General features: G+C 35.2%; 2 protein-coding genes across 3 annotated transcripts in view; both read left to right on the plus strand.

The window, feature by feature from the left end:
• LOC117322354 overlaps positions 1-22,230 on the plus strand; it is a 94,942-nt gene that overhangs the window by 18,044 nt on the left and 54,668 nt on the right. The window contains exon 1 of one of the 2 annotated variants that reach the window (XM_033877220.1): positions 19,850-20,065. The exons of the other annotated variant lie outside the window; for it this stretch is intronic. Coding sequence (XP_033733111.1) covers positions 19,980-20,065 — 86 coding nt within the window. The 5' untranslated portion in view covers positions 19,850-19,979. Of the gene's footprint in view, positions 1-19,849; positions 20,066-22,230 lie in introns of those variants that run through there. 2 annotated transcript variants of the gene reach the window in all.
• On the plus strand, positions 1,459-5,251 carry LOC117322374. Its single transcript, XM_033877248.1, has 3 exons — positions 1,459-1,586; positions 3,553-3,721; positions 4,199-5,251. The coding sequence occupies exons 1-3, from the start codon at positions 1,530-1,532 to the stop codon at positions 4,417-4,419; spliced, it is 447 nt and encodes a 148-aa protein (XP_033733139.1). The 5' UTR covers positions 1,459-1,529; the 3' UTR covers positions 4,420-5,251.

Below are 22,230 nucleotides of genomic sequence, written 5' to 3' on the forward strand. Positions count from 1 at the left end.
CAAAACTATTAACAAGTTATTGATTTCCACAGGCATTTAACTATACATGTATATATATATCTATATAGGTTGGTATGCAACATTTGATCATTGATAACATTCCTTTGTAGAACACATTATATGGTTCATTTTTGGGTTTAAATTCTGTTTCTTCAGATTTTGATTAGAATTAAAATTTTAATAAACATTAACTTTTGTTTTAATTTTATTCCAATGTGTTTTGTAATTTTTTTCCATACCTTTAAGATTTGCTTTAAAAAAGAATGAAATCATACAGGTCACCATTTTGGATAAATAATCAGACTGCGAGTAATTTATTGAGGTACACTGTACAGTAAAGAAATAAAATTGATGGATAATTTAGTTATGATTGAATACGTTTTAGAATTTTTAATATTTATTAAACATAATGTGTGCTCTGTCCGATGTTGTTTTTGACAATATTCAGATCTGAAGTATTATTATTATTAATACTTTTAAAACAAATAATTGAGCTGATATACCCATGTCTCAGTGTAAAGCCCGAGACGTTCCGAAACGGTTGGGTGTCCATTTATAACCTATCTCGACAACGTAAGTAGATGGCATATCTCGGCAAAAGCACATTTTAGGTCGAGATCCGCGATAACGTAACTTGACCGGTCGTGATAAATTATCGCGACAGGTCGTCATAATAACACGACTTGCCGTGTTAGTAACACGACTTGTCGACATAATTATCTCGACAAGTCGCGTTACCGTAACGCGACCTAAAATAACACGATGGCAGAAATATGCCACCATAGTGATCAGTAACTTCTATCTATTGATCAAACACTGTGAATGTTTCCCCAAAAATTGTACGTCTCTGTATTTAGGTAAAATGCCATGATATAGTCGACATGGCAGCTCTGAATGCAATTTAATTGGATGCCCAGGGCGCGACGGTTTAAACAGGACTATATCTGCCAAGGGTTCGTGGAGTATAACGTAATCTGAAGCATTGGCTAGGGAAGATGTGTTTGTATCAGTATAATAAAGCTTCAATACGGAGTTTCTGTTTTCCCTCGACCATACTTAAACATACGGTACTTGCCTTGACCATACTTGTTTCCATCGACTATACTTATTATTGGCCATTCTTATTTCCTTCGGATTCGCTTTGGGAAATAGACCTGGTATCGGGAAGCCAGAAACATGATATACCCTCTATCCCATACTTTAACTTATGGTAACATAGAAGAACAGCGGTTTGAAAAGATGTCGAATAAGAGCATTTAACTATCTAAAGCAACTTTAGTCGGAGAATTATATATCTGCTGTACTTTTATACAGTTGGGTGTAAGGTAAAGGCATACCAGTAAAGTATTATCGGCTATATATATCACAGCTTATACGGTTTTGGAGATGATATTGTATTGGGGTTATGATAGTGTCCAAGTATTATTGTTTTTACTGTTACGGTCAACCAATTAACAGGTGGATATTTAGTGGTACTGAACTGTGGAGCTGACAAAGATGGTAAAGGCCTTTTTCCAATAAAGGGAGAAATGCCACAACTCGGGAAATTACTAAGTACAATGCTTCATGATGGTCTTATTACACAGGTGAGTAAGTGTTTCCATGACATCGTGATACAGGTGTTGGTGTCGTTTAACATCATGACATAAGTGTATGTGTAGTTATGACATTGTGACACAAGTGCGTCTTTATGACATCATAACACAGATGTGTATGTTTTATGACATCGTAACACAAGTGTGTGTGTGAGTGTGGTTATGACATCGGGATACAGGTGTGGGTGTCGTTCTGACATTGTGACATAAGTGTGTGTGGGTGTGTCGTTATGACATCGTAACACAAGTGTGTGTGTGTGGTTATGACATCGTGATACAGGTGTGGGTGTCGTTCTGACATTGTGACATAAGTGTGTGTGGGTGTCGTTATAACATCGTGACACAAGTGTGTGTGTTGTTATGACATGGTGATTAAGGTGTATGTGACGTTATGACATCGTAACACAAGTGTGTGTCGTTGTGGCATCGTTACAGGTGTGTATTTGACGTTATGACATCTATACATGTATTTAAGCGTGTCCTTATGACTCCATAACACGTGCATTAGTTTGTCGTTATAACAAAGTAACACAAGTGTGTATGTGTGTCGTTATGACATCGATACACAGGTGTATGTGTGTCGTTATGACTTCGAAACACAGGTGTATGTGTGTCGTTATGACATCAACACACGTGCCTGTGTGACGGTATGACATCGTAACACTTTCGTGTGTCGTTATGACATCGTTACACTTTCGTGTGTCGTTATGGCATCGTGATACAGGTGTGGGTGTCGTTCTGACATTGTGACATAAGTGTGTGTGGGTGTCGTTATAACATCTTGACACAAGTGTGTGTGTTGTTATGACATGGTGATTAAGGTGTATGTGACGTTATGACATCGTAACACAAGTGTGTGTCGTTATGGCATCGTTACAGGTGTGTATTTGACGTTATGACATCTATACATGTATTTAAGCGTGTCCTTATGACTCCATAACACGTGCATTAGTTTGTCGTTATAACAAAGTAACACAAGTGTGTATGTGTGTCGTTATGACATCGATACACAGGTGTATGTGTGTCGTTATGACTTCGAAACACAGGTGTATGTGTGTCGTTATGACATCAACACACGTGCCTGTGTGACGGTATGACATCGTAACACTTTCGTGTGTCGTTATGACATCGTTACACTTTCGTGTGTCGTTATGGCATCGTTACACGTGCGTGTGTCGTAATGACATCGTTACACGTGCGTGTGTCGTTATGACATCGTAACAGGTGTGTATGTGTTGTTATGACATCGTTACACGTGAGTGTTATTAAATAAATAAAATTGTACATAGAACGTGTTTGAGATTTGAAATACAGTTTCATCAATCATAAGCATTGATGTCAATATTTTATTTGCTTCAAAGGGGTATGAAAACAATTGTTTGCAAACTTAAGTAATATTCCACTACGCGGTTTCAAACATTTTTTTCATACCCCTATGAAACAAGAAATATTGACATGAATGCTTGACTATACTTCAAACTTCATCTTCCCATAACTTCATCACTGCTGGATATCAAAATCAGTAGTATGACGTCACAATTACAACCGATAACGTCAACATAAGCGTATCTTCTTTAGTTTTATCAATACTTTAGCAGAAGATGAGAAATTCGCGTATCTTCTTTAGTTCCATCTCGATTCTAGAAGATGAGAAAGTCTTGTGTGATTATAAGACGAGTGAAGTCATCAGCTTTCTGTTGGGGCTACCATTGGGTTTCTGTAATTATAATGCTTGTTTAGCACTAGCGGATTCAGAATTACATTCGTAATTTGGAAAGATGTTAATGATCTTTAAAAAGAAAGGATGAGATGACCAGGACTTGTCAATAAATTGTGTCATTTTTCAGAAAATTTCCTTTAATCATTTCATTTTCCGAATTTTTTTCTTCAAATTCCTGGATCCGCGCCTGTTTTAGTGAGTAGTGTTTAATCTTATGTATGTCTGATTCGGGTATAGGAGGAATTCCTCGACGCGAACTTTGATGTGGACATATACAGAACTGAGGAAGACCACAGTCGCCCGTTTACACAGGGGGACAGGCTGACGCAGATGGGTCTGGAACTGGTATCGGTTCGCTCATTCACCAACTGGCTGGAGCATCACACGTTCGACATCGTAGATAAAGGTATACCACTCGAGCTTCTTGAGGAACAAAGTTCTCTCAATGCGAAAAATGAATACATTCGTAATTTGGAAAGATGTTAATGATCTTTAAAAGGAAAGGATGAGATGACCAGAACTTGTCAATAAATTGTGTGAAGTTATTAGAAATTCATATTTCACTAATCCCACTTCTGAAGAAATCAATTTAAATGATACTAAAATGGCAGCAAGTGATTAAGTTTGGATGAGCTCTTGGAGCTGTCATATAAGATAGTATAAAGTGTTTTGTCTCCAGATAAACACAACAATCACGGGAATAATAAGATCTTAAATATAATGTGGATTATTCTAATATAATAAAAAAAATAATTCTGATAAGGCTTTTGGTGAAATCAGTCTACAGCAATATACTTACAAATTTTAAAAACATTACACAATGATAACTCATTAAAACCCCAAATATGCCTGCACATATAAGGAATATTACATCTGTTATTAGACGAAGCTACCAAGGCAGAGTATGCCGAGAGGGTGGTGGCAGGTATAAAGCCGTGGTTCTACCATGTGATCTACAACGGGTTGTCGAGAACGAGGCCACAGGAGGAAAGGACGCGACTGACAGATCTCTACTTCGATAGAATGAGGGTATTTGCCCATGACAACCATGGCGGCAAGACTCAAATACCATTGCATGAGACGGTTGTCAGGAAACGCCTCTAAGGGGAAATATTGAAGTCCTCGCGACAGTTTTATTGACTGAAAAAACTCTATTATTCTAAGGCATGGGCCGTTGAACTATAAACTTGTATTAAAGAATAATATCATAATCAGTTCCTACATAAACTATTTTTTATAAAGTCCATGTGAATACCATTTTAGCATCATTTATTTTTCAGTCAACAAAATCAAAAGATGAGTTTTACAACAAGAAATCTCAGAGGAATCTTGGTACCCATCATCATTGAATCTTTATTTGGTATATGCATTAGTTTTTAATCTCTATATCTTCCTTTTACTTCCTTTTCGCCTCTAATCATTTGAAAACAAGGTGACTCCGGAACCTCATATGAAATTGGAGAAAAATACAATCAGAGAAATTTCCACTTTAAAAACTCAAAATGACCACCTTTCAACAACTTTATTGTCTACGAAGCACTTGGATTTGGCATCAGGCAAAACCTATATTTACCATCTCCAAATAACTGTAGTAATTTTAGTCTGGTAGTATTGTTTTAGTTATGTATTCTGATTTATATACATCGTAACAGAAATATATATTTGTTTCACAACAACCGTATGTTGGTGAGGTAAGGTTTAAGTATTAAAATGGCCATGGGAAATAATAGGTTTAATGAGTTAGTTTATGAGTTTTCATCTTGATTGGTTAAAAATTTAGCATACAAGTAATGTTTTGTTTGTTTCATCTCCAAGGTTACAGGTACAAGTTGGGTAATCTCAAATAATCATGAAATAGTTCCAATTTGAGATTGCTAGCTACATTGCTAAGCTGGCATGAAATGATATTCATAGTTCGGACAACCCTCGTTTACAAAGTTATTTGTTCTATCAGCTGCTGTTTTATTGTTAATTTAATAGTGCAGGAGAATTAACATTGGTAATCATTTAGAGGATATTACCTTATGTGCAAGGAAAATAGTCGCTGCAATAGGTTACTGTTCTTCATATAGAAATATTATTTATATAGTTTGCTCTTGGATATCATCTGCGAACAATTTTAGGTCACTGGTGACAACTACAACTAGTTTTGACAATCCCATCGGACCAAAGGTTTCTTTTCGTTCAAAGTGGAAAGTTGATAATAAAGAGGAGCAAGCATTCAGGCATTCTGCTCTAAGATAAGAGTAATCTTTCAGAGGGCTTGTCTATTTTCGAAGATTTAGTGACGATTCAAGTTTCATATGACAATGACTTTTTGTTGTTGTCTATTTACATAAAGTTTCATTAGAACACAGTTTTGTACGGAAGTGTATATAGGACACAAGAGAAAAAATATTGATGTTAATTCTGCCCAGGCAGAATAACAATCTGCCCGGGCAGAATAAAAATAATGATTTTTTTCCTCTCGTGTCCTATATACGCTTCCGTACTGACAAGTCCTTGAAGGATGAAAACATATGTATTTTGTTCTTAGCATCACTGACAAGGCTGCAAGCATTCTTATTTGTTTTGAAAGTAGCTCGGAATACTCAAGGATGCAAGAGATCCCTTGGGAATCTTGGAGCCAACCCATGAATGATCTTTATTGGTCCAATGTCTGTCAGATCTTCTCTCTACTTTTCCCTTTTTCCTCTTGACAACATGATAACATGAACTAGTGGAACATGCATGTGAAGTTTGAGGGATATCCCTCCAGTACTTGTTAAGAAGTAGTGATAACAAACTTCAATTCTCAAATCCAAGATTGCTGACATTTTGTTTTTCTGATCAAATATCTAAAATGAATTGGCATAGGGACCAAGGCGAATCTACACATGAAGTTTGAAAAAATAGCAATAAGAAGGATTGTTGACGGATGGACATATATCAGATGGACCACGGACGCCGGACGATTTGAATAGCTCACCATCTGATGATGGCGGGCTAAATATAGGTCACTGTCTTTGATTTTATCTATCTTAAACGGATGTCTTCAAACATATACAAGCGTGAATCATATTACTAAATTACAACCAAATACTTCTCGTGAGGAGTTAGTGTGTTGTCAGTAGTTTTGGGTAGAATTTCCGGTCCCATCCTGAACTTATCAGGATTTAACGTAAAAAAGGCAACATTTTGATTCCCCTAAAAGTTTCAAATGAATATGTCCTCGCCAGAGTAAGCGATGATAGCTATAGGTGGACATCTCCTAGAGCGTTATTTTAACAATTTTTAGTATAATTGATGCTACATATCGCAAATATATAAAGAAACATAAACAAGAGATCCCAGATGGATCTTGGCGTCCACTTTTGAATGATCCATATCAGTCAAATAATAAGACTGATCTTTTCTCTTCTTTTACTTTTCCTGCAAAACATTTAAAAAAATAACTTTATATAACACGATATAGCATGAACAACCTGCAATTGTCAAATACAAGATGGCCGCCTGTCAACCATGTTGTTTTTTGATCGGTCCCAAAATGCAATATGCAACTACAGACCAAGTGGAACTTACATATGAAATATGGGAAAGATCCCTTAAGGACTTTCCGAGAAATAACGATAATAAACTTCCATTGTCAAAATCCAAGATGTCAGCTATGTTGTTTGTCGGTCCCAAAATGCAATTTGAACAATTAGGGACCAAGGGGGAATTACATATGAAATATGGGAAAGATCCCTTTAGGAATTTCTGATGATGGTGGGCTAAACAACAAGTGCAATGAATGATTGCGAAGCTCAACAGCGGCAGCAATCACACTATGCACTCATTTTTAGCTCACCGGTTACGAGTAACCGTGAGCTAATGCTGTACCCCCGGCGCCCGCATCGGCGTCCCATCCCACGTGCACCCCACTTAAGTTTTTGGGATCAGTTTTTTGGAAAACTTCCAAAACTCTGTAGCCCGTTACACAAGCATGTAACAGCCCCAATATCAACTCCCTAAGACTCTTGGTTACTGAGAAGAAGTAGTTTAAAGATTTCAGCCTATTTGGTCCCTGTGACCTTGAATGAAGGTCAAGGTCATTCATTTGAACGAATTTGGTAGCCGTTCATCAATCATGCTACAGACCCAATATCAACTCGCCGGGTCTCTTGGTTACTAAGAAGAAGTTATTCAAAGATTTCAGCCTATTTGATCCCTATGACCTTGAATGAAGGTCAATGTCATTCATTTGAACAAACTTGGTAGCACTTCACACCAGCATTCTACAGACTCAATATCAAGTCCCTGGGACTTTTGGTTAATGAGAAGAAGTCGTTAAAAGATTTGCAGCCTATCTGATCCCTGTGACCTTGAATGAAGGTCAAGGTCATTCATTTGAACAAACTGTTGCCACTCAACCGAGCATGCAACAGACACAATATCAAGTCCCTGGGTCTTTTAGTTATTGAGAAAAAGTCGTTTAGAAGAATTTAGCATATTTGACCCCTATGACCTTGATTGTTGGTCAAGGTCATTCATTTGAACAAATTTTGTAGTCCGTTACACCAGCATACTACAGCCCAAATATCAACTACTTAAGACTCTTGGTTACTGAGAAGAAGTAATATAAAGATTTCAGCCTATTTGGTCCCTGTGACCTTGAATGAAGGTCAATGTCATTCATTTGAACAAATTTGGTAGCCGTTCATCCAGCATGCTATAGACCCAATATCAACTCTCCGGGTATCTTGGTTATTGAGAAGTCGTTTAAAGATTTCAGCCTATTTGATCCCTGTGACCTTGAATGAAGGTCAAGGTCATTCATTTGTACAAACTTTGTAGCCCTTCACCCGAGCATGCTACAGACCCAATATCAAGTCCCTGGGTCTTTTAGTTATTGAGGAGAAGTCGTTTAGAAGATTTTAGCATATTTGACCCCTATGACGTTGAATGTAGGTCAAGGTCATTCATTTGAACAAATTTTGTAGCCCTTTACACCAGCATGCTACAGACTTAATATCGAGTCCCTGGATATTTTGGTTAATGAGAAGAAGTCGTTAAAAGATTGCAGCCTATCTGATCCCTGTGACCTTGAATGAATGTCAATGTCATTCATTTCTAAAAATTTTGTAGCCCTTCACAAGAGCATGCTACTGACCCAATATCAAGTCGCTGGGTTTTTTAGTTATGGAGAAGAAGGTGTTTAGAAGATTTTAGCATATTTGACCCGTATGACCTTAAATGAAGGTCAAGGTCATTCATTTGAACAAACTTTGTAGCCCTTAACACAAGCATGTAACAGCCCAATATCAACTCCCCGGGTCTCTTGGTTATTAAGAAGAAGTAATTTAAAGATTTCAGCCTATTTGATCACTATGACCTTGAATGAAGGTCAATGTCATTCATTTGAACAAACTTGGTAGGACTTCACACCAGCATTCTACAGACCCAATATCAAGTCCCTGGGACTTTTGGTTAATGAGTAGAAGTCAATAAAAGATTGCAGCCTATTTGATCCCTATCACCTTGAATGAAGGTCAAGGTCATTCATTTGAACAAATTGTGTAGCCATTTAACCGAGCATGCCACAGACCCAATATCAAGTCCCTGGGTCTTTTAGTTATTGAGAAAAAGTTGTTTAGAAGATTTTAGCATATTTGACCCCTATGACCTTGATTGTTGGTCAAGGTCATTCATTTGAAAAAAATTTTGTAGTCCTTTACACCAGCATGCTAAAGACCCAATATCAAGTCCCTGGGTCTTTTAGTTATTGAGGAGAAGTCGTTTAGAAGATTTTAGCATATTTGACCCCTATGACGTTGAATGTAGGTCAAGGTCATTCATTTGAACAAATTTTGTAGCCCTTTACACCAGCATGCTACAGACCCAATATCAAGTCCCTGGATATTTTGGTTAATGCCCAAATATCAACTACTTAAGACTCTTGGTTATTTAGAAGAAGTAATATAAATATTTCAGCCTATTTGGTCCCTGTGACCTTGAATGAAGGTCAATGTCATTCATTTGAACAAATTTGGTAGCCGTTCATCCAGCATGCTATAGACCCAATATCAACTCTCCGGGTCTCTTGGTTATTGAGAAGTCGTTTAAAGATTTTGGCATATTTGATCCCTGTGACCTTGAATGAAGGTCAAGGTCATTCATTTGAACAAACTTTGTAGCCCTTAACACAAGCATGTAACAGCCCGAATATCAACTCCCTAAGACTCTTGGTTACTGAGAAGAAGTATTTTAAAAATTTCAGCCTATTTGGTCCCTGTGACCTTGAATGAATGTCAAGGTCATTCATTTGAACGAATTAGGTAGCCGTTCATCCAGCATACTACAGGCCCAATATTAACTCCCCGGGTCTCTTGGTTATTTAGAAGAAGTAATTTAAAGATTTCAGCCTATTTGATCCCTATCACCTTGAATGAATGTCAATGTCATTCATTTGAACAAATTTGGTAGCCGTTCATCCAGCATGCTATAGACCCAATATCAACTCTCCGGGTCTCTTCGTTATTGAGAAGTCGTTTAAAGATTTTGGCATATTTGATCCCTGTGACCTTGAATGAAGGTCAAGGTCATTCATTTGAACAAACTTTGTAGCCCTTAACACAAGCATGTAACAGCCCGAATATCAACTCCCTAAGACTCTTGGTTACTGAGAAGAAGTATTTTAAAAAAATCAGCCTATTTGGTCCCTGTGACCTTGAATGAATGTCAAGGTCATTCATTTGAACGAATTTGGTAGCCGTTCATCCAGCATGCTACAGGCCCAATATCAACTCCCCGGGTCTCTTTGTTATTAAGAAGAAGTAATTTAAAGATTTCAGCCTATTTGATCCCTATGAACTTGAATGAAGGTCAAAGTCATTCATTTGAACAAACTTGGTAGCACTTCACACCAGCATTCTACAGACCCAATATCAAGTTCCTGGGACATTTGGTTAATGAGAAGAATTCGTTAAAAGATTGCAGCCTATCTGATCTCTGTGACCTTGAATGAAGGTCAATGTCATTCATTTGAACAAACATTGTAGCCCTTTACTAGAGCACGCTACTGACCCAATATCAAATCCCTGGGTCTTTTAGTTATTGAGAAGTTGTTTAGAAGATCTTAGCATATTTGACCCGTATGACCTTAAATGAAGGTCAAGGACATTCATTTGAACAAACTTCGTAGCCCTTTACAAAAGCATGCAACAGCTCCAATATCAACTCCCGAAGACTCGGGATTACTGAGAAGAAGTATTTTAAAGATTTCAGCCTATTTGGTCTCTGTTACCTTGAATGAAGGTCAAGGTCATTCATTTGAACAAATTTGGTAGCCGTTCATCCAGCACGCTTCTTTTATTGTACTACTAAGTATATGGTCACTTTCGTCATAGTTGTTATATGTACGTTGATTTCACACGTTTATATGCGGTTTTATCTTTATTAAATTCCGTATGTGCCGTTGTACATTCTTTATCAAATATTAACTCCTCGGGTTTCTTGGTTATTGAGAAGAAGTAGTTGAAACATTTCAGCTTATTTGATCCCTGTGACCTTGAATGAAGGTCAAGGTCATTAATTTGAACAAACTTGTTAGCACTTCACCCAAGCATGCTACAGACCCAACATCAAGTCGCTGGGACTCTTGGTTAATGAGAAGAAGTCGTTAAAAGATTTCAGCCTATCTGATCCCTGTGACATTGAATGAAGGTCAAGGTCATTCTTTAAATGGAAAAGTTTACAGATAAGTTATGGTTTGATAAAGAATGTACAACGGCACATACGGAATTTAATAAAGATAAAACCTCATATAAACGTGTGAAATCAACGTACATATAACAACTATGACGAAAGTGACCATATACTTAATAGTACAATATCGGAAGATCAATTGAAAAATATTAAGGCAACCGGAGTAGACAAAATTTGAATGAATACATCAAAAACTGGTCACCCGATTAATATCAATGTATTGTAAACTATTTAAAATTATATCTTATACTGTCTAATACCAGAAAATTGGGCAATTGGTGTGATCAAACCTATTTATAAAAATAAAGGAAATCCTGATGACCTCGACAACTACAGGGCTATTACTTTGATAATCTGTCTAGGAAAAGTATTCACATGTATAATCAATAACAGACCTAATAACTAAAAATCAGGCAGGGTTCCGAAAAATCACACGCTTCAATGGATCACATTTTTATTATGCATTCGTTAATTTCCCATTATTTATCAGCTGGTTAAAACTTTATTGTACGTTCTTCGATTTCCGTAAGGCTTTTGATACTATCTGGAGGACTGGACTATGGCAGAAAATGAATAAAAACGGAATAGAAGGTAAATGTTTTAAAAACAATATATAATATGTTCCATAATATCAAATCTTGTGTAAACTTCCATTCGGAAACATAAGAGTTTTTCCTTTGCCTGGTCCAGGCCCAGCAAGGGGAAAATCTCTCCCCATTTTTGGATTCCGTATTTCTAAATGACCTGGTATTTATGATGTCAATATATATATAGGAACAGGGACAAATTTGTCACTATTTGTGTAGTTCATTTTTAAATAGCTTTTTTCTCTCAAAATAAAACATAAATAGAGGTTGTTTGGCAGTAATAAATACCAAAACTTTCAGACATACCTTTACTTATTAAGGACCCACGGAAGGGATCCGGAAAGGAGCCAGCCTTCTTTTGCAAATCTCAATCAACATCATTCAGGAATCTTTTCTAACAACATCATTCAGGAATCTTCTCTAACACATATGACTGTAATATTAGTTGGAGAAATGGTTTAAAAAGTCTTGTAAACAAAATTTTTACAGGTGATAGGCAGCAAAGTTTGAAAAAGGTGTTGTTCAGGAAAACCATGATTGCGCAATCATGTTACAAAAGGGCTGCCGTAGGTGCCATGTCAAAGTTGTTATGAGGCTGAAAATTAGCAGCACTTTGTGGGCTCCCCGTCCTTATCATTCTCACCAATTTCCAGTTCAATTGCACCAGTAGAACTGGAGAAGAAGTTTAAAATGTGTTTTTTAAGATGGCTGCTATAGTGACCATCTTGGGTTTTGGACTGATCAGAAAGATATCAACATTTGGTCAGGACCATCTCAGGTAAGTTACAGCTGAATCCCACTGGTGGAGCTTAAAAAGAAGTTGTAATAGGTGTTGTTTCTGAATTTCAAACAATTTTATTGACAAAAATACAATTGTCAAAGGGATTTGACATCAGGCATTGCCTATATAATTCTTCTCCCCAAGAACAACACAGTGGTACAAAATACAGACATTCATTAACAGTACATACACAAAACAAAACAAAACAAAAATAGTCATATAAATTAAAATGTATTCAATTGAAGGGAGATAACTCCAATATGATTATCATACTTAAATGAGATTTAAATGGTGCAAGAAAATAAATATATAATTCAAATATTATATTATATTATATGATTATATTTTGCAAATATTTAGTGAAATTGTGGCCCCCTCCACATACAGATACAGGCCAAGGACTGTCCATTTCACATTAAGTAGGCCATCCAGTGATGAGGAAGGAGACACAACTACACAAAACATTTTGCTTTTTAAAAGGAATCAGGGTTTATTTAGTATTTTCGTTTCAATGGGACATTGTTTTAAAAATTCATATAGGAGTTTCACTTCATGAGAGTAAAAAAAAAGACAACATGTAAGTAATAAGTTGAAATGAATAATTCATAACAATATGTATTATATTATTCAGTCTATTATAGAATTATGAAAATATTGAAATATTTAAATAATAAATATACCCATTGAAAATCTCGAAATGGAATTCATGTACATGTGTATTGTTTAAATTTATAAATTTAATTGTATCAAAAAAGTGATTGTTTTTTATTAGATGAATCTTTTTGAGCTTGAAATAAAGTTAGAGACAGCAGATAGAATATTCATATTTTCATTAACAGTACACAATTCCCATCCATTCAAAAGGATATTTAATGAGAAGTGGTTAGGATTTTCATTTTCATACATTATATTACTTATAGTATTATGTAAAGTGACACGACAATTAGTGAAGTTAACACAATTAAAGAAGAAATGCGATGATGTTTCAGGACCATGACCACACGAGCATACAGCAGATTCAGCAAGGTGATCTTTATATAGATCATAGTTTAAATTACTACAACTATTCCTCAGTTGACAAAGAATAATATTAATATGACGATTACCACTGTATTTGAAAACTTCAGTAGTTTTAGACTTAATCAGCTGACTGGAAGAAATGATTTTTTTAAATTGAGAAAGAGATTGAATATTTTCAAGATTTGAAGCAATATTATTGAATTCATTAAGCATTGATGGGAAAAAAGAATTAAAGAAGTTAACTGTCCGACATAGTGGGGGATCAAATATTCTAAAACTACGTAAAGTATATATGTCTAAAGAGGGGTCATGGATAAATGGTTCAATTATTTCTTTAAGATAATACAGAGTTTGATTGTTAAAAATGTTGTACATCATAATTAACTTGTGTTGTTTTCGTCTCTGTTCAAGTGGGACCCATTCTAATTCAGTATACAACAAATGATGTGAGGTACCTCTGCGCAGTCCAGATATTATTCGTGCAGCTTCAAGCTGTACAGACTCGAGTAATTTTTTAAGTATAAAGAACAATTGTCCCAAACAACATCCGCATATTCGAGAATTGACCTTATGTAAGAAATATAAATTGTTGTTAATGTTTCTCTATCAAGTTTATTTTTCATTAATTTTAAAATATGAAGTCTTTGGTGAGCTTTTTGATAAATATTATGAATATGGTCGTTCCATTTGGCATCATCACTGAATGTTAGGCCAAGATGTTTATGTATTCGTTCAGTCTTCACAGGTTCATTATAAAAATAAATATTAGGATGATTGATATTATGTTTATTAGAGAAAATTACAGATTCTGTTTTATTTGGATTGAATTTTAAATCCCATTTTTTTAGCCCATTTCTCAATATTATTCAAGTCTCCATTTAAGTTTTGTGCCAATTCAACAGTATTATCATTATTTACTTTATACAAAGATGTATCATCAGCATATAATTTGATAAAATTGGTTACACAATCAACTATGTCATTTACATATAGTAAAAACATCATTGGACCGAGAACTGAGCCCTGTGGTACTCCTGCTTTTATAGCTCTAAATGTTGAAACATATGTAAAATACCTATATGCCAAATTCTGTCAAACGCCTTGCTTATATCACAAAATACAAATCGTAAATCTTTACATTGATCAAGGCATTGAACTATATTATGATCAATTGATAAAAGCTGATTGACCGTAGAATCATTCAACATGAAGCCTGACTGATGTTTGGAAATAATATTATTATCTAAAAGGTAATTGAAAACATATTTAAAAATGAGGCCTTTCCCTTTGTAAATAGCACTTATATTAGCAGTTTTCCAAGAAAGGGGGATAACTCCACTTTGAATTGTTTTATTAAAAAGTAAAGTCAGTGGGAGAGTGAGAGAAGATTCCATTTTTTTTTTTTTTTTTTTATTATTTTAGGTACTATGCCATCAGGTCCTGCTGGTTTTTTCCCATTTAAAAGAAAGATTTGATCTCTGATGTCTTGCTCTGTAATTAATATGTTTTCTATTGAATAAGGTGGTTCATTTATAATCTCAGGAGTTGGGACCATATTGTCAGAAGAAGTAGCTATAGAGGTAAAATATTCATTTATACATTCAGCTTTATCAAAGGGATGTTGAATACAAGAGTCTTCATGCTTTAGTGGAGGAATAGAGTTTGCTTTATTATTTATGTTTAGGATATCCTTAGCTATTTTCCACCATTTGCTAGAAGACATATTTTTATCAGAGAGTGACTTCTGTACATTTTCAATATATATATTTTTAGCTTGCCTTATTTTTGATATAGCTTCATTCCTAAGCTGCCTGTAGTTTTCCCAATGAGCCGGTAAATTACTCAATTTCGCTTTCCTATGTGCTCTATCCCTTCGTCTCATAAGTAATTTGATTTCAGATGACATCCATTTTTTATCGTTTGGTCTAACTGTAATATTTTTAAAAGGAATACATTCTAAGATTTGTTGATTGATAATGTTACATAAGTATTCGTTAAATTCATTAGTATTATGAGATTCAGCAATAGAAATCCAATCAGTTTCATCTATATTCCTATTCATTAGATAATAATTTGCATCCTGATATAAGAGTGTATTTCTTTATATATTTTTTGCTTAAAAATAGAATATGACATACTAAAATGTATTTGACAGTGATCACTACATTTTGGAGGAGATACAGCTACATTTTCAACAAGGTTAGTATAGTTACAAAGAATACCATCTAATGAGGTTGAAGTGGTAGATGTAACACGTGTAGGTTCATTGACATAATTGAGAAGGTTGTATTTTATCATAAGCCTACCAAGATGACTTTGAGGTTGTAAGTTCAACATATCCATATTTATATCACCAGTTATAATAATGTCAAGATCAGTATCTACAGCTCTTTCTATAATAAAATCAAGTGTTTCCCAGTAACGAACTGGCATTTCAGGTCTGTAAATACAACCTAGTAAAAATGTATGTGATTCAATATGAACCTCTAACCATAAGAGTTCAATACCTTCGTATTCTAAATCTAATCTTCTTTTAGTATCAATTGTATTTTTTATGATCAATTAAAACTCCACCTCCAGGGCCTATTCTTCGGTCCAAGCGATCATGACAAAATGAATCAATTGAAATATCGGAATCAGCTATTTCTGGTGAAAGGTGTTTTTCAGGAAAACCATCATTGTGCAAAATGGCAAAAGGGCGTAACCTTTTGACAGCAAAGTCAGTGTTTTCCACAAATGAACTGTTATCCAGAAACATAGGCTCCACGTCACTGTTGATTGATAAATGAAAACACTGAAATAATATCTATAGGATCACAGAAATAAACAAGGGGCCTATGGGTCAGGACAATCTCAGGTAAGTTAGAGCAGAATCCTAAAGGTGCAATTTGAGATTGAGTTTGAAATAATTTCAGGAAAACCATGATTGCCAAATCAATAATCTTACAAAATGGTTAGATACCATCTACCATACTTAATATGGAACACACAGATAAGATGGTTCATTACACTGGAACACACTGATAAGATGGTTCATAACATTGGAACATAACGAGAAGATGGTTCATTACATTGGAACATACTGATAAGATAGTTCATTACACTGGAACACACTGATAAGATGGTTAATTACATTGGAACACACTGGTCAGATAGTTCATTACATTCGAACACACTGATAAGATGGTTCATTACATTGGAACATACTGATAAGATGGTTCATTACATTGGAACATACTGATAAGATTGTTCATTACATTGGAACACACTGATAAGATGGTTCATTACACTGGAACACACTGATAAGATAGTTCATTACATTGGAACATACTGATAAGATGGTTAATTAAATTGGAACACACTGGTCAGATAGTTCATTACATTGGAACACACAGATAAGATAGTTCATTACCTTGGAACATACTGATAAGATGGTTAATTAAATTGGAACACACTGGTCAGATAGTTCATTACATTGGAACACACTGATAAGATGGTTCATTACATTGGAACACACTGATAAGATAGTTCATTACATTGGAACACACTGATAAGATAGTTCATTACATTGGAACACACTGATAAGATAGTTCATTACATTGGAACACACTGATAAGATGGTTCATTACATTGGAACACACTGTTAAGATGGTTCATTACATTGGAACACACTGTTAAGATAGTTCATTACATTGGAACACACTGATAAGATGGTTCATTACATTGGAACATACTGATAAGATTGTTCATTACATTGGGACGCGAACCGACTATGCACATTTAGGGTTAAGAGGAGATCTACATGTGAGCTTTGAGATAGGTTGATTTAATACTTTATAAGAAATATAGATATAAAATTCAAAATGGCCACTTTCCTGTTTTATTAATCCGCGATTACGGAACAAATGGAATCTACATTGTTCTTGTAGATTTGATAATGTACTTTGAAAGGAAAACGAAAAGAAGGAAAAAACTCAAAATCCACTTCCATTACAAGTTAATTGCATGAAATTAATCTGTCTGTCTAACCTCATATTCCAAGACTGAAACATTCACTTATCTCGTAACATATACTAATAATTACCGTTAGGAAGAGCACAAACCTTAAACACCTTGATTCCATATGTATGATTTAAAATTTAAAAATAATCAATAAATATACTCATGAAAATAAATTGATAATGCTCTAATATCTTCTATCTCGCTTGTTCAGATTAACATCTCCGGTAGCTGGCCTAAGCTATACTGACTAAATATTTAAAAAAAAAAAAAAAAAAAAGCCTACATCCCGCTCTAGATGGTATCCAATCATTTCTTATATACCTGATAGGACCATACTACAAACAGGTGAATACCATTCACACTGTACACTATAATAACTGATAATAACTTCAATCAGCAGTTAGATTACAAATCGAGTAAATAAATACAATATTATAGATTTATTACTACATCCCTTAAAACATCTAGGAATAATTGAAATTTCAAATTTCACCCTACCACGTAAATAGCATTGATAGATATGGCCTACGCCTATACATTGGTACCGTGCCTGATAATCCAAGAACTTGTTAATATGGGATTTGCTTCCCTTGAATTGTTAAAACTGACAATAAATCAGACGGTCATTCATAACAAGAGGCCTGGATTATTTTTTTTTTACATAGAGGCCAGAATAAAGAATATAATTTGCAATGAAGTTGTATTTCACTTAATTTAATGTTTTTGTTTTAGTAAGTAGGTAAGCATGAAAAAATTGTTTGCCGACGTATTGATGCAGAGCATAATGGTTTTCTTGAAATCATTGTCGTGTACTTGTTAGGGAATGGTATTTTCAAGATGGCGGGCTATCATGCTGTTAGAAGTTAGTAGTGCATTTTAAGATCACTTATTTTTAGGAACAATCAGACTGAGACAAACACAAAGTCAAACTCAGGAATAGATAAAACATTATACAACATCATTGATCAGGTCTTTCATAAACAACTGTTAATCCTTCGCAAAGTTGGGCAAGCTGTAAAACTTGGAAATCGAAGCGCGCTTTGTCAAGAGTTTTCACTCATATCAAATGACAAAAGCAACTTGGCGTTTATTTTTATTGCTAGAAACACCCCCTGATAACAAGAGGCCGAGGGCTGAGCATTTTTGTTTATACGGACAATAATGCCAGACTTACGTCCGTCAAGCGTGGGATCGGGCATAACAATATTTTAGGATAGTGTTTGTCTACAAAATGTTGGGAAATATTCTAACCGATAAATATAGCGACCAACCAACCAATTGTTTTTCCATAGACTTTAGTGTTAACGTTTTGGAGTATTTCATTGAAATTCTTGAATTCAATATGACAATTAAGGTTTATAACAAACGTTTAGGGTCTCATATAACACCTAATCCAAAAACAAAAGTTTGGTCCTTCAGCTCAAATTTTCTCCAAGGTAGAAATTTTGAAAAAGGGTGAATTTCGCAGTAAAAATTCTCAAAAATCTGAAATGTTTACCTGTTAATTATTATTACCTGAACTTTTGGAAAAAAATTAAATCGGACTTACGAATTTATATCAACATTTCTTACGGATAGTTACCTATCAGGCTACATATCTATTTTCTTACTTCAAAACATACTGGCAAATCAGTGGCTACCAGTCATTTTATCCTTGGGTCAACATTCTATACATAGAGGATGTTTCAAAAATCTATTTTTTCAATTGGTTGGTTGTTCCCTATAAGGAAGTTAGATGGTTGTACGAAATTACGCTCTCGACCGTCTTCAAACCAAGACGTACATAAACACAAATTAACAACAGCTCCCCTGAGCAGAGATACGATTGCGAACATCCGTTTACACACTTTTATGCTACTAAACATTTAAAATTTGTACAACTAAGAATGGAAAGGAATCCTCCTTGATTTGAAATGACTGTAATAGAAAACTATCTAAAAAATACCGACAGTGTGCGAGATTGTGTACCCCAACTATAAACGTACAGATTAATGGGCGACTCCTAACTCAACTGTTATAATTTGACATTATATTCATTTCAATATGTCCACTCATATTCTGAACAAAGAAGGAAGTTCCATTCAGGTTATTATTTTGGACCAATCCGTGCAATTTTCGGCTGGAGCAATCCGAAACGTAAACAAAATAATTTCCTGTGTAAATATTATAAGGCTTTAAGCGTAAACAGCAAATTGCTTAAAACGGATGTCATCAGGGAGTCTTTCTGACAATAAAGATAAACATTGGGCTGTTTTGCTGATTTAATAAGAGCAAAAACTCACGACGAACCACGATTTTATGCTAGAGTGTAACTATTCACAGTTGTTCATGTATAATGTAGCATCTCGATAAATGTTGTAATTATAATTTTAACTATTTCTGAGCTCGATTTCGTACTTGTCTCAGTCGGATTGTTCTTACAAATATGTGATTGTGTAGCTTAAAGTACACAACTCTACCTGGGCATGCTGGGAAAAATACAAGAGTCACGAGGTATATACTGATATAGGTAAAGTGACGCAGTAAGCTAGTTAATTGAATGCTTAAAGATGAAGGTATGTGCAACGCTCATCCAAAGCGGTCGGAAAATATACAAGTTCTGTCCAAGATGGGGCCGAGACGCCTTATATCACAGGTAAGTTTTGCACAGATAGGATTTTATTATATTTAAGCGACATTAACGATTATTACCATATCCTCATATGTAAATTTATAGTCTTTAAATCTTTGAGTCATCTGAATATTAAAGTTAAGATACCCCTATGTTTGGTATGAGGTTTGACATAAAGTTCGGGATACTAACCGACAGCCTATGTGACCCCTTGAATAGCTAACATTACGATACTTAGGTCTACATTTGACTATACAGGACAATGTGTACTGATACAAAGTTTAAAACAACAGTAGTATATCACGCTTACATGATCACAGTGTTGGCACGTCAAACAGGTGAATGTTATGAGTAGGCAGCACACATTGAATTTTTACCTAGGAGCTATCTTCTCATGAACGTCTTAGATATCTTATAAAATACCCCGAAAACATATCAAGCCTTTCATGAACTTTCAATCTGATATTGTGTTAAATGCTATGTTCATCAAATATTGAAACTATCTGATATATTTTAAGAAGGTATCCTATATATGAGTATATTATTTGTTACTTAAGTGTTTCAGAGTGCAATAACCAGTCTTCAGTCATGAATTTACAATTAAATGATATGTAGGGTGGTTAGGTGGTGCACAGTTAAATGAGATGTACGGTGGTTAGGTGGTGTACAGTTAAATGAGATGTAGGGTGGTTAGGGGGTGTACAGTTAAATGGGATGTAGGGTGGTTAGGTGGTGTACAGTTTAATGAGATGTAGGATGGTTAGGTGGTGTACAGTTAAATGAGATGTAGTGTGGTTAGGTGGTGTACAGTTAAATGAGATGTAGGATGGTTAGGGAGACCAACCAACCAATTGTTTTCCCATAGACCTTAGTGTTAACGTTTTGGATTATTTCATTCAAATTCTTGAATTAAATATGACGATTATGGTTTATAACAAAAGTTTAGGGTCTGATATAACACCTAATCAAAAAAAAAAGTTGGGTCCTTCAGCTCAAATTTTCTCCAGGGTAGCCATTTTGAAAATAGGTGAATTTCGCAGTAAAAATTCTCAAAAATCTTAAATGTTTACCTGTTTACTATTATTACGTGAACTTTTGGGAAAAAAACCAATCGGACTTAAGAAATTTATATCAACATTTCTTATTGATAGTTACCTATCAGGCTACATATCTATTTTCTCACTTCATAACATACTGGCCAATCAGTGGCTGCCAGACATTTTATCCTTGGCTCAACGTTCTATACACAGGGGCTGTTTCAAAAATATATTTTTTCAATTGGTTGGTTGTTCCCTATAGCATCTTTCACATTTTTCAAAGATAACTTTTCTGGAACAGGATAGAACCATAGGATATGCTATCAAAATATGCAGTGCCTGACTGCAAGTCTTAGGCTGGTAGGTTGATTCTTCTACTGGTACCGGATATGAAATTCTTAAGAGAAAACCACATTAAAATTGAGTTAATTTTGAAATGTAAATTTTAATATCTTGATAAGCTTTGAATTTAAAGTGATGGCTTTTGGTTAATAGCCAAGTATAGAAATCGTGCTACTCAGAAATATAAACAAATAAGATATAGAATAAAGATCAGGGGGAGATAACTCAATGTTATCTCCTCCACACCCTAATTTCTGGTCTTTTTGTAAAAAATGAAGAAAAAAAAGGCCGAACGAGAAAAAAATTAGGAGTGGAGCCATTATTTAGATAAAAGAGTCGAAACACAGACACAGAACACGGAACCGGGCAAGTGACAACAAAAAATAACCAGATATATCACCAAACACTGAACTGGGGTAGTGACAACAGAACAACCAAACATATCACCGAATACCGAATCGGGGTAGTGACAACAGAGCAACCAGACACACACCCACACATTGAACCGGGGTAGTGCCAGCAGTACAACCAGCATACCACCGTACCCCGAGCCACGATATATACCGCTACAATTGAAATATAGAATGTATGTCCGTATCTGTCCGGTCTATGGTCCTCCTTGTAACACTACATGTGTCATATTTTCATCATCAATCCCCCCTGAATCTCAATTTCTCTCTAAATTCTGCTACAATGCCTCCAAGATGAGAATCCCGTCCGAAAATGTGCTAGTCGGTCCCATCATCTGGTTTCCAGGGACGCTAGATGACACAAAATGTCATATGCGGTAGCTATATGTAGAGACCAACC

The sequence above is a fragment of the Pecten maximus genome, chromosome 1, assembly GCF_902652985.1.
Source record: "Pecten maximus chromosome 1, xPecMax1.1, whole genome shotgun sequence".
NCBI classification, from domain to species: Eukaryota; Metazoa; Mollusca; class Bivalvia; order Pectinida; family Pectinidae; genus Pecten; species Pecten maximus.

Excerpts from the sequence above, each read along its gene's own strand:
- LOC117322374 (XM_033877248.1), top strand. The coding sequence starts at position 1,530 with ATGCCACAACTCGGGAAATTACTAAGTACAATGCTTCATGATGGTCTT. Across the intron at positions 1,587-3,552 it reads ATGATGGTCTTATTACACAG|GAGGAATTCCTCGACGCGAA; the intron begins GTGAGTAAGTGT and ends ATTCGGGTATAG. Across the intron at positions 3,722-4,198 it reads GTTCGACATCGTAGATAAAG|ACGAAGCTACCAAGGCAGAG; the intron begins GTATACCACTCG and ends ATCTGTTATTAG.